This window comes from Rattus norvegicus, chromosome 1 (assembly GCF_036323735.1).
Source record: "Rattus norvegicus strain BN/NHsdMcwi chromosome 1, GRCr8, whole genome shotgun sequence".
Classification (NCBI taxonomy): domain Eukaryota; kingdom Metazoa; phylum Chordata; class Mammalia; order Rodentia; family Muridae; genus Rattus; species Rattus norvegicus.
This window is the reverse complement of record NC_086019.1, coordinates 43,667,906-43,682,050: the sequence shown is the minus strand read 5'-3', so window position 1 is coordinate 43,682,050 and position 14,145 is coordinate 43,667,906. Positions and strand designations below refer to the sequence as shown.

Here is a 14,145-nt window from a genome sequence, read left to right as displayed (position 1 = left end):
GAGAGAGAGAGAATAATCTGATGTATACTCCTTTCTAGCTCTCTTCTTAAGTGACAAGGAAAATAGGCAAAGCCTCAACATCTTCAGGACTTTCCACCCACGAGTCAGACCCTTCACTGTCCTTAAATGGGTTTGACGGTCACTGTGATTTATAAACAGCCAGGGGAGTTCAGGAAAACTTTTTGTTCCCAGTTATCAAGACTCAGATAAGAAAACAGGACTGGAAACCTTCTTGCACTTGCATTGTATACTCTTTTGTGGATTTGGAAACAGATGAAGTATATGGTAACATTATTAAAATGGAAAAGAAATGTGGCATTGCTCCTTGACACAGTCTCAGATTAAACACACAACTCAAGAACATTATTATTTAAAATGATGACAAGTTAACATTGTCAACTGTTATTTGGAAAACCTCTGTAGTCTCTCCGGGTGTCAATCATACACTCACCCAGATGACTAAACACTCATCCTTGCCTCCCTCCACTTATCTCTCCTGAGTTGTTCTTCAGACTTAATTTGAATCAGTAAAAATTCTCAGAGTCTTAGTCACTATTCCAGGGACTGAGTGAAATTTAGATTCCTGAGAGTCCGCATCCACCCCTACATTCACATTTGTCAAACACAATGTAATTGCTGGTTTGTTTGTTCATTTCTGACTCTATTTTATAAGCTCAGTGCAAACGGGGACCAGTCCTTTCCCTGTCTTCACATCTCCAAGTGTATGTACTATGCTTTGCCTAAAACAAGTGTCCAATAAATACACGTCCTTAATAAATACAGAGACCTTAACCATTATTAGGTCTCACAGTCTCTCTAAAGTTCAACCTTATTTTTCTAGGCTTCTTTCAGAACTCTGTTCTAAGAAGTTATCCTGCCTCAGAAACCTTGTAAGTGACCATACCATAATGAATAAAAAGTTTTTGAAACCAGGTAAAAATTGCTTTCACTTGGTACAATTGTACTGGAATTGTATTTAGTCTCTAATATAAAATGGAGATTCTATACACACACACACACATACACACACACACACACACACACGAATTATATATATTATCAAAAAAGAAGTGAAATCTTAAATTTTAAAATGTACTTGATCTTGAGATAATTCTGTACTAACAAAATGTTTATTATATAAACCTATATTTTCTTCACTGTTTTGCCAAGTTTATTTTTTTCTCTTTTATTGTTTTCTTTTCTGCTGGCCTTGAGGCTTAAATTCAATACTGGGTTCTGAGGAACTTTATTTAGCAAGCTTCCAATAATCTACAAATAGAATGGAAGCCCTGTGAATACAGTGTTGCTGCTGTTTCTTTCAATCACAACAACGTCAAGTTCACAGCAACAGTTTCTTCAGTATCCCTACTTTCTTTTCTTTGAGTAGGTAGCACTCTGCCCACAGGTACCTACTCGCCCACTGCACCATGAAAACAAGCTGTCTCTACTTTTCCAAATGAACTCTAAACTTTTTGATATTGTTAAACATGTCTTCCACTTTTTTAATTTCCCCTCAGGGCATCCAGACGAATAGACTAAGTGCCGATAAAACTTGAATCACCAAAAATTTAGGTTTAAAAACAACCTGTCTAAAAAAGGTTCCTTTCATAAATAATGACACTTAGACTATAGATATGCAAGTAGGAATCAAATCATGGATCACAATAATATAACCCACCGGCCAGATCTGGTCAGTTACTTATAGTCATAGTCATTTGTGTGGGTAGCCACTCCCACTTATTTGCATATTGTCCCACAGAGCTACTCTTCCTTATTCCCAATTTCCTGCCTAGAGTACTAGATCCAAATGACTGCAGCAAAGGCTGTATGGCTATGCAACAGCCAAAATGATTGCTATTTTAATCCTTTAAATAAAAATCTTTCTGACCAGTGCTCTAAATAACATTTGGTGATTAAAAATAAAAACCCAGTCTCATTAAATAACTTATCCAATGGCACAGTTGAGCATGTCCCCTAATCATATCTCTTGTATGTGTGTACGTGTGTCTAAAGCTGACAGTATGTATCTTCATGAACCGATTTTCACTTTACTTATTTACAGAGGTCAGAGTCTTCTGTGGAAACCAGAGTGTGCCAATTCTAATTGGTCTATCTATCCATCTTGGGCTGGGTATCGCCTATCTTGAGGGCTGAGATTGTAGGTGAAGGCTACACCAGTCTGGCTTTTTCCATGGCTTCTAAGAATCCAAACTCTAACCTTCACACTCGTGTGTCAAGTGATTTATTCACAGAGCAATTTTGCTAGAGTCCAAATTCCTGTTTTTAAAGGGCTACATTTTCTTCATTGATATGTGTGTGTGTGTGTGTGTGTGTGTGTGTGTGTATGTGTGTGTGTGTGTGTGTTATGTAAGCACATGATTGGAGAAAACAATGATAATTTAGATTGCATGAAATCAAATGAAAAGTAAATCCACAGATTAAAATATTTGCCAAAAGCCTGACAAAGTTTATATAACCTAAAGTCAGATTTAAATTTTATTTTTTCTGAACTAAAATGATATCAGCTAATAAAACAAATAGTTTGTGTGTGATACACTCAGATACAGAGATATATACAAAGAGTTGCTATAGAGAATATCATTAATTTTTTTAGGAACACAGACAAAAGAGTCCAAGTCTCACAGCAGAATTCTAAAGATGTTGAAAGCAATAAGTGTCAAGGAAAATGCTTTTAAAATGGACCACATTGACCTCACAGGCTACTCTATTAAGATATGAACAGCTTTTTAAAATGTTCTCCCAGCTGTGGAGGAAGGATAAATAGTGCGCACCATCCCCCGGTCGTTAGCCCGTATCAGAGCAGTGAAGAGCTGCAGCGGAAAGTCCCTGAGAATCTCTTCTTGGGTCAGTGTCTATTAATGTGGCGGGTTCTGGTTTCAACAAGTTCCTTAAGTCGGCACTGCAGCAGAAGTATCCTTCATACCTCTACACTAAGCTTTACTTAAGTTCTAAAGGTAAAGAAGAGAGAAGGGACAAAACTACCACACTGCTAGGAAAAAGTTATGAATTCAAGAAGTCAAAAGTACCGTCAGGCCTCTGTCCCTGTCAAGAAGGCTTTAGCACATACACCTTAGGTAGCAAAAATGACTGGCATTTTCCAGTGGAATTCTGTATAATGTGATAGTCTCAGCACTTCTAAAGGAGCAACAGCATGTCAGAAAAGCAGCACTTCTAAACTTTATATGAAAAGGGACCGAGGGAGGCAGAAGGATGAAACGGTACAGTTGGTTCTTTATAACTACACAGTACCAATGGTAGGTCCCTCACAGGGCACCAGACATTGAGTCTGCTCATGTTAGCAAAAGGCCACGTGGTCCACTGAGTCAAGAGAGAGATGTAAGGCCAGAAAAGAACAGTTTGGATCAGAGTCGGTCTGGAGTAAAGATCATAAGAGAATATTTACCTGGACAAGGCCAAGGTAGAGAGATGCTTATCTGCAGACAGAAACACACCACATCATAGAAGCTTAGTTGCCAAAGGAATATGAATGTACACCTGCCATCCCTGCATCAAGCCAGAGACATTTCTCTGTACACTAGAGACCCAGCTACCAAGTCTTCTAGTGGAGTTGCTCAAAGCTGTCTCGATCTTGACAGGAGGAAGCAGAAATTCTCTGCCACAGTTTCTCTGGCATGACCACTTGTCCTGAAAGTCTGTGTCTTTACCAGGCTTCCACCAAGGAGAAAAGAGAGACTTACTAGATGTTCGTGTTTTGTGCAAATAGCTCTGTACAAAAAAAAAAACAAAAACAAAAACAAAAAAAACCAACTAATCCTCCTTTCTGTTCTCTTCTGCTTCTAAGGTCATATATCGAGCAGTTTTTAGACAACACGCTATTACCTTGAATGCTTCTCTTAAAGAAAGCCTTGCAGCCTTCACAGGACCAGACCCCATAATGGTAGCCAGAGGCATAGTCGTTACACACAGCACAGTAGCGAGTCTCCTTGGCAGACTCCATGATCATGTTTCCCTTCTCGCTGCTGCTGGAGAGTCTCTCTCGGCCATTCTGGCGTCGATTGTCAGAATTGGACCTGGGGGTGGGATAGGAAGGGGGGAAAGCAAATCCATTAGCATTTGAGAAGCAAGCCCTCTTTCCCCTCTGAAGAGTGTGAGACCAGGGGGGATGCAGCAGACCCACTTTATTCTGACATTTTGAAATAATGGTTCATAATCTACACAATGATCTTTCATTGTCTCTTTCTGACACATGCAGCAAAAGGTGTTTGCCTGTTGTATTAACCTTGAAGAAAAATTGATTTTCTCTACAAACTTGTTTAAGAAATGGACCGCATACTCCAGCGGATTATCCATAAAACAAAACAAAGTTGAGCAGGTTCCTAACAAGCTTCATTGTCTCAGAGATTCACAATTCATTCCCACTCTGCACCATACAAAGGGTCTTCAGGAAAGAGAGACAAAGCCGGAAGCAGCTGGAGGATTTGGAACACAGACGAAGTGATGACCTACGGAGACCCCACATAGGACACGATAACAATTCGAATCCTATGTTATTGTTATCAGGTAACCCTGGGAGATCCTTTTTACAACTTGACACTGCAATTTGAAGATGTTCCAACATCTTCAAGCACGTGGAATGGGAAGAACTTCAGAACACAGATGGCTATCCCAACCCTTAAAGCCTCTGTGGAAGGAGCAAATCCCAGGAATGAAACCGAGTGTGTACGGTAAGAAAGCGGAGCTCTAAAGGACCCAAGAAAACGGGGGAGTAAAAAGCTTCAAGAACACTTTACAAAAGGAGTTTGCTTTCAATGTGTCAAATTGGACAGAGAAATCCAACAAAAGAACTGCTCGTGTGAATTTGGACTTGAGAAAAGGACTTTCAGGAGGGGGAGTGGAGGTGCCCCACCCCTACCAAAACCTCATGGTCAGAGAATGTGTGGAGTGAGCAGGTGAGGATGAAAGGAGGCCATTTTTTTCTGAAAACTTAATATGAAGATTGGGATAAAGAAAATGAAAGAGTGGCTAAAAAAATAATCTAAGAAGACTCCCAAATGGGTCTTTGGAGTGAGAGAGGATAACAAAGACACCATGCAGACTGAACATATTCAGACACATAAAGATAACGGAAAAAATCGGATGTGCATAGTCAAAGTCCAGCATAGTGCCTGGAATGGAGTTTTCATTCAGTACTATAGAGATTTTATTAATTGTGTGAGAATTTCATACAATATATTTTAAAATATATTTTATTTCTATGTGTCTGTGTGTGGTCCACATAGGTGCAGGGACACTTGTTTTGGGGCAGTAGGCATCAGATTCTCTGGAGATAGAGCTGCTGGTAGTTTTGAGTTTCTGGTGCAGATGTTGGGTTCTCTGAAAGGACAGCCAGTGCCTTTAACCACTGAGCCATCTGTTCAGCTCCCCAGGCAATGTATTCTGATCATATTCGCTCACTGTGTGCCATCTCTTCCCAGAGCACATCAATGCTGCCTCTCCTACCTACCTAACTTGTACCCTTGTTTTGTATTAAAGCCATCAAGTCCAATTCCTACTACTACTGTATCCTTGGGTGTCCTTCTAAGTGTGGGAATTTGTCTTAATTACTTGTCTATTACCGTGAAGGAGATGGCTTTACAAAAAAAAACATTTATTGGGACTCGTGATTTCAGAAAGTTAGTAGCCATGACCGTCATGGTAGGGAGCATGGCAGTAGGCAAGCAAGCAGGCAAGCATAGTGCTGGGGCAGCAGCTGAGAACTTGTAGCTGAGCCACACCCACTGGCACCTCCCCAACAAGACCACAACCCTTCCAACAAGGCCAGACCTCTTAATCCTTCCCAAATAGTTCTATCATCTGGGGACTAAGCATTCAAACTTATGAGTCTATGGCAGCCATTTTCATTCTGGCTACCACAGCAACCTGCCAGGGGCCATCCCCTTAAAGTTAACTGACTCTCCCTTTCTCAGCAGCTATAAATTGCCAATAACTCTTTAACTGGGGCTAGAACTTCATGTTCTTCTACCATCCTATGCTTGGATTTTTGTCTAGCTTTAGTTTGTGCATGCCATCAAAAAAGTATGGGTCCTTATGTGTCACTCATTGCCTTTGGCTTTTACAATCTTTGAGCTCCTCTTCCAAAATGACCCATGAGCCTTAGGAGAGGATGTGTGATACCAGTGTCCCACTTAGGTCTAAGAAATATACAGTCTCTTATTCTCTGCACACTGACCAATTGTGAATTTCTGTATTAATTTCTAGTAACCATAGACAGAAGTTTCACTGATGTAGGTTGAAAGATACACTAATCTACAGATAGGACAGTAAATCTTAAGGACTGAATTTAGAACTTTGCCCCTTTAGCAAATAGTAGAAAGTTGCCCATTGAGCACAGGTTCTTGGCCTCAGTAATGGTGTTTGATATTGTTTTCATCTTGTCCAGCAGGCCTTAAATTCAATGAGAAAGTGTTTTGTGTTTAACTCCAGGGATGTCTGTGCTACTACTACACCAATGAGTGTCTTACAAGGGTTGTAATGATTCCTGCTCTCAAGCTTTACAGCTGGATACGAATGGTGATTATTTTTCCATGCCAGTAGCTTGCATAGCAACTTCCAGCACTAAGAAAGATAGCCAGTAGGGATGGAGAATCTAAGTCAGTACCAACTTGATTTCCCCATATTCTCTGACTCAAGGACTCAAGTGTGTGGTGTGCCCAGCCATAGGGTTTAATGCCATCTTCTGGCCAGTGGAGAATGCCAATAGCAGGTACTCTTTGAATATCAATAAGACCTCATGGCCAACACCTTCAGAAGAAGGAAATGGTTTGTGGCACTGGGCTTTGTAATAATTTTTAAATGAATTAAAAACAATATTCAAATATGGTTGTGAATGAGGTTGACAGATAGTGTAAGTGAAAATGTTCATGTGAGACTTTCAAAGCCAACTAAGCTCCCAGGACTTCTTGGTTAAAGACACTCCTGTTTTCCTCCTCATATTCCCACCATGTCCCAAATAACAAAGCCACATGAACTCACTGGTCCTCCCCTCAAAGCTTTCCTTTCAGTTCCAATTTCATAACCCTTCCCTGCTCTTCCCCGTCATTAATATTGCATACAATATTTTAATGGTTCATAAACGACATCGGCCATAAAACTCACAAAATGTTGGCTCCTTTGTTTGAGTACATCTGAATTGGCCAACTTTTTCCACTCTAAATAACTTAGGTCTGAGGTTGGCAGTCTCAAATAGGATTTCTTTACTTTTTAGTGATCCTTAGAGAGCATTGGCTCGAAGCTTCCAGTTCTTGTTCCTATTCTGTTACCCATCTCTTTCCATTTCATCTTCGTGTTGTTGAGCTCCCCTATCAATCCTGGATCTTTTTACTGTTTATTAATGTCTTATGGATGATTCAAGCCAGTAGGGAGCAGCTGTGGTTATTTAAATTTAGAAGCTCATGTCTTTGGTGAAGGGCACAGATATTGAACAAGTATGAAGTAGACAAACTTATTGTCTTTTTAGAGTATATCTATTTTTATAATTAATTGTGTGTGTATGTTTGTATGTGCACATGTATGTGCACATACATAAGTAAAAGTACCTATGGAAGCCAGAGGCATCATAGCCTAGAGTTACAGGCTTTTATTAACTGCCTACTCTGAGTGCTGGGAACTAAACTCCAGTCCTCTGCATGATCATTATATGATTTTAACTGAGTTTTATACCATATTAATTGTTGCAGTCCATGGGCATTTAATACATGTTTGCTGAATGAAAAACCGAATGACTGGCACACACAGGAAAGAGATCTAATGTATCAAATATTCCCCCAACCATCTCTATATAGTAAAAGAGAGTTGGATGGTATAGCAAAGTAGTGTATAGGATACACAGGTTTTGTTTCCCCTTGTTTTGTTTTGTTTTGTCTTGTTTACAAGTAACTGGGAAAAAACCCTGAGCTGGGAATGTAGGGGAAATTGAGAAAAAGTTAACATGCCCCAAATTCATAAAAATATAGACAATAATTTACTCCATCATTAACTACAATAAGATATACAAAACTCTCATAAAAAATTGAACTGTGTCAAAAGTAAAACAAAGAAGTGAAGACCATACATGGACCATCTGATGCTAAGAGACATGGAAACAAGAACAATGGCATCAATCCATAGCTGAGAAATGCTAACTATGTCTTTCAACTGTGCTCCCTCACTGTAGTTGCCTTTGAGTCTGGGTTGACAATTAAAAACAAAAGATAAGACAGTTCATTTTCATTAAATCATCTTGTAGTAAAAAGAAATGTCTGCAGAGTGGTTGTCTTTCCCTGCCTATGATATAAATGGTGTGCAGACCATGATGCTGGGCTGTCCGCATTATCAGGGAGATTTCCTGTTGATGTCAGGCACTCGGCCCGTGGTCCACTTTAAGGAAGCCGGGATTTTTACAGGGACTTTGATGGTAGTGAGACCAGAGTGATGCTCACAGAGGGCTGAGCGGATCCAGACCTGTGACTGTCACAGACCTCCAGACCACCATCACCATGCCAGGAGAGTGAACCACGGCAGCACACCCATCACCGCACACAGAGGACCAGGAAGAGCCAAGACCATCACAACCAAGGTTTGGGTTTTTATCAAAGTAGTCAGTGGACAGTTATGGGTGGTGAGTCGAAAAATATGAAGAGTCTTGAGGATCCCTACCCAGCAATACAATAGAAGTGACAATTGTTTGAGGTTGTAAAAGGGGGGGATGTTCAGAGTGAGGAGGTACCTGAAAACACCTAGACCTGTCAACAAGGCCCCAAGGTTGCAGTTTTGGGTAATCTTTCCCATTTTGGCTAGGCTTTCTTATAATGCAGCTCCTTTTGAGTTACCCCAGCTCCTTATAAATAACCCAGTGCCCGTACACAATAAAAAAAAAGTTTTTTAAAAACTCTCATTGGTTCAACAAATTAGACAGTGATGTAATCATAACTGAGGTCTGTTGGTAGCTTTCTTGCTGGGGTGTGAATAGACTTATTTGAGTGTTACCTCTCCTCAGGAAAACTGTTACACAGCAGTTCATCAACAGGAAGGACACAAAGGAAGATGTTTCATGTACCAGATTTCCTGGAGGACCAGACTCAGGAAGTAGCATGAGGAGCAGGTGATGGTGAGGCTGGCGTTTGCACCACAGAAGGAGAAATGGGCATGAAGTTGTAAGCATGGAGTTCCAGTTCAGGAAGCAACAATGGGGCCAGTTGTAGCGACTACAGGCGACTTAATCCCTGCTTCACATGAGCTGATCACCAACAGACATCTACCCATGCCCCGAGTGTCCTGACTGCAAAAACCAAGGCAATGGCCAGAATATGAGGACATGAAAAAGAAAAGAGATTCAGAGGATTAGTCTAATAATGTCCACCCTACCATAGACCAAGGCTCCTGCCTTCGTGCAGGTAGAGACAACACAGGACTGAGAAAGTGTTTCAAACCCTCCTGGTGGGTGACATGATGGATACTTAAGCTCACTGTATGTACAGAGCTATAGACTTTGACTCTGTGGGGTCCCTTTTCACTGGCCAAAGGCAACCTAGGGATGGGCACCAAGGAAGGGGATGCAAACCTCAGGATGGAACTCAAGGACAGTAGCACTCTCTCATTGTGGTACTACCGAGTCACCCGGAAACCAAGAGGGTGAATTGACAAATGGAGGCTGCCCAATGGCTGAGACTCCATCCCACCTGAGGCTGCATGGGGCAGGGAGGAGCATAGATCCATTCACCAACCATCTCTCCCAACATCCATTCACTATGCACCAGCAAGAAGGAATGCAAGAGCAATTCCAATCCCAGTGAGAGGCAGCAGACCAAAGACCATAGCCCGTGACCTATGGGCTAGCTTTGAGCCTTGTAGCTTTACAACGCAACCATCTGCATAATCTATGCAGCACACAACCTGCGCAATTTCCATCTACAGGCTTGTCTTTGGGGTGATAACAGACGCGCTCATTTCTTAAACCTAGTCTTTCTTGGGTTCTCCATTGTTGATAACTTGCTCAAGTTGAATCTTTTAAGACCTTCATTTTCAAATGTGTAATAAAAGTTTTACAACCTGGTTTCTTTCTCTCCTTGTTTTTCAAAACAAGTTAGCAAACCACAGCACTTGATCATGAAGATCTTAAATGAAAACAACAGGTGACCTGGGGGACTTGAGAAGGGATTCTGCCTCCAGTATCCACATAGTCCAAAGAACAACTGCTCTGTGATTTTATTTCTGTTTTTATATATTTTTTTGCCTTCAGTTAAATATACAGGAGAAAATCTACTGTGTTAAGCAACTCAAGTGTTAAGTGGTGTTAAGTATATTCATGTTGGTGCACAGCCAGTCTTTAGAGTTGTTTCATCTCATAAAACTGAGTTGCGCGCATTAAATAATAATTCCTACTTTATCCCTCTTCAGCTACTCTCAGGCATCCTTCTACACTCTGGTTCAGTGGATGCCATGGCTCTAGCAGCCGTGTCAAATGGAATCATACAGTATCTGACTGGTCTGGGTCCGGAATATTGTATGTAGCATAGTGTCCTTCATATCCATTCATGTGGATTCATGTGGTAGCATGTGTTAAATCTTTTCTTCCTGTTTTTTTCAAAACAGGGTCCCACTATGTAACTCTGGCTGTCCTGGAACTTACTATGTTGACCAGGCTGGCCTCAAACTTACAGAGACCCACCTGTCTCTCCCTTCTGATTGCTGGGATTAAAAGCATGAGCCACTACTCCTGGCTACCATTTTTTTATTGGTTTTTGCTGTTGTTTGTCTTTGAGATAAGCTCTTGCTCTGTATCCCAGAATGACCCTGAACTCACTATGTAACCCAAGCTGGCCTCAAACATATTGTCTTACATCAACCTATGAATTACAGGTATGCACCACTATGCTGGGCTAGAGTTTCCTTCCCTTTTCAGATTTAATAATGTACCACAGTATATATTTATCATATTTTGCTTAAATATTTATATATAGGTATAACATTAATATATTATACATTATGAATATATTGTGTGTGTCATTTCTACCTTTGAGTCATTGTGAATAATGTTGAATGAACATAGCTATACAAATATTTTATCAAAACCCATATTTTAATTCTTTCAGATAATCAGAAACAGAATTCCTAGAACATAATTCTAATTATAGGTTAGTGTATAGTTGTGGGTGTGGGTGTAAGTGCACCTATATGCATATGTGTGGGGGAGTCAAAGGTCAGCCTTGGCTGCTGTTCCTTAGGAACCACCTACCTTGCCTATGGAGACATAGTCACACACTAAGACTTGGGGCTTGCCCATTAGGATTGGCTGAGTGCCAGGAAAGCCCCACGGACCTACCTGTCTATACCTCCTCAGCACTGGGATTACAACTACGTGACATCATGGTTTACATGAGTGGCAAGTATTGAACTGGGTCCCCATGCTTGCTTGGTGAGCACTTTACTCTTTCCCCAGTCCTGTATTTCTAGCATATTAAATATCTGTCATGAGTTTACCCATAATGGCTCCACCATCTTACATTTCCACCCAGTGCAAACATCATTTTCCACTTATGGTCTCTAGCTAGCTCCTTTCGGGGCTGGTTTTCTTGTCGCTCTTGCTGTGTACAGTTGTCCCAATGGCTGTAAGGAGGAAACTATGGTACTTTTGAGGTCTCATTTGGCACGAATCCCTCTTCTGCCACCTCTCTTAAAGTTCAGAGCCTTGAAATAGCTTCTTCCCATTCTAAACGTCAGAGGTTTGTCTGGACTTGACCTCTTCTGCTAGGAGCTACATTATTCTTTCCATTGAATTCATTCAATCTCTCTTGCTGTGCCTCAGCTCAAATACTGACTCAGCACACATTGATAGTAAGTAGATGAATCAATAAATGGATCGGTGGAGCAACCATTTCACAATGTAAATGGAATATGTAAAATCTGTGTCTAAGGTATCAGTAAAAAATAAACAAAAAATCTGGAGAGCTACAATAAATATATGCTCTCAGCAACGTGTTCCTCATTAAACTAACTTTTGGATGACTCCAGAATGCCAAAAACTCAACTGTGAACACAACTACAAAAGCAGAAGGCACACTGAAGAAGAAGGGGGAATGTTTATTGTCCATTATGCAATGTATCAAACCAAGGAGATCATACATATAACATTAATAATCATACTAACTGGGCCCATCCTTGTTCTAGAAAGATGTCATGAAACTTCAACTAGATCAGGGGAAAGAGGAGAGTTTCCCATGGGTTGAAAATTCCTATGGCATCTTGCAGTAGTAGTCAAGTTACTTGAATATCACAAAGGTAAAACCAATAAGGTGCAATGATCTACATAGAGCTGTGTCCTCAGGATGCAGAAATTGGCCTTATCATCTGTAATGCAAAGCATCGGAATGTAAGTCTATATCTGGGATCAGAACTGGTCACAGTGCTGGATCATTAAGAGGCATCTATGTCTGGGAACAGATGTGATAATAATGCCGGTAGTTAGGATGAGTCTACAGCAAACCTGACCACAATGGTGGGTCGTGGGGAAAGTCTACACCTTAGTGCAGACCTTTTCATATTAATGGGTCATTGGAAGATGTCTATACCAGACTTGATCACACCAGTAGAGGTACTGGCTAGTTTTATGTCAACTAGACACAAGTCAACAGAGTCATTGTGGAAGAGTGAATCTCAATTGTAGAAATGTCCCCACCAGACTGGCCTGTGGACAAGACTGTGTTCCATTTTCTTTATTGGTGATTTATGTGAGAAGGTCCAGCCCTTTGTGAGTGGTGTCACCCCAAGATGGTAGTCCTATAAGATGGGGTTCTATAAGAAATCAATCTATGCAAGTCATGAGGTGCAAATCAATAAGCAGCACCCCTCCATGGCCTCTGCATCAGCTCCTGCCTCCAGGTTCCTTTCCTGTTTGAGTTCCTGTCCTGACTTCTGTCATCAGTGATAGACCATGATGTGGAACTAAAAGCTGAAATAAACTTTTTCTTCCCCAGGTTGTTTATGGTTGTCGTGCTTTCTTATAGCAATAGAAACACTAAGGTCACTGGGTTAAGTTCACACACAAGCTCAGGTCTGATCACAACGGCAAGGAGAGTCCATATCTAGGCTCAGACCAGATCATAGTTGTAGATTGCTGGAAGAAGTACACATCTTGGGTCAGAATTGGACTATAAGAAGTTGACATGAACATAAGATTATCTGAGTACCTCTGGCTAGATCCAACTCAACAGATAAGCCTGTGACAGGTCCTAGTCCCATCCCTTTCTGCTGATCACTCTCTAGCCTTGGGTCCATGCACCTGTCACACAGATCTGGCATTGTCAGCCTCATACCTCCTTGGTAGGAAATATGTGAGCTATGTCCTCACCAATCTTTCTTTAACTCCTTCAACTTCAGAGTTCCTGCTCACCTTGGTTTCCTTTATTTTCATAGAACCAAAATCAATTGTTCTTACCATCTTTAGGTTCTGACTTTCTAGATGGAAGCCTCACAAACTCTAACCAGGTCTTTGGCCCTTTGTCGTAATTAAAAGATAAATCAATTGTTTAGCAAAATTGCCTTAAAACCTTTTTTCTTATAATAGCCTTTCTCACTGAATAATCCAGAAATTTTTAAAGAATTGCAATTATAGAATGCACAGAGAGAAAATAATAGTGGTAGTGAAAGGTGGACAGAAGAGAGAGATCAAAGGAGAGGAAAAAGAAAGAGGAGGAGGAAGAGGAGGAGAAGCAACATGGTTCACCTACAGAAAGTGGAAACCTACCTGCCTCGGTTTGGTTGCACTTATATTACATCAATTGAATTCTTAAGTATTTTCAAGAGCTCATCCCATTGACAATATGATATAGTCAACATACTAAAAACAAAATCTCAAAGCATTTATACAAAATCCAGAGAGAAGACTCCCTTGAATCAAGAAAAGTATTGCATAATAAAAAATATTAATTGAAAAGATTTCCATTAGTCCAAAGAAAAATTTGAAGTTCAGGGTAATCCAACACTGCTGTTTTTCCCAACCATAAATAATAGTACCAGCTATTCAAAGTCATTATTACACTGCTAGCCTAGACTTTTTATTATTTTTTTCTTTTTTCTTTTTTCTTTTTTTCGGAGCTGGGGACTGAACCCAGGGCCTTGCACTTGCTA

General features: G+C 40.6%; 1 protein-coding gene across 11 annotated transcripts in view; it reads right to left on the bottom strand.

The window, feature by feature from the left end:
* The window catches only part of Esr1 (estrogen receptor 1), a 392,770-nt gene that overhangs the window by 222,404 nt on the left and 156,221 nt on the right, over nt 1–14,145 (bottom strand). For all 11 annotated transcript variants that reach the window (XM_039101049.2, XM_017588797.3, XM_039101051.2 and 8 more), the window contains 1 exon segment: nt 3,862–4,052. In XM_039101049.2, coding sequence (XP_038956977.1) covers nt 3,862–4,052 — 191 coding nt within the window.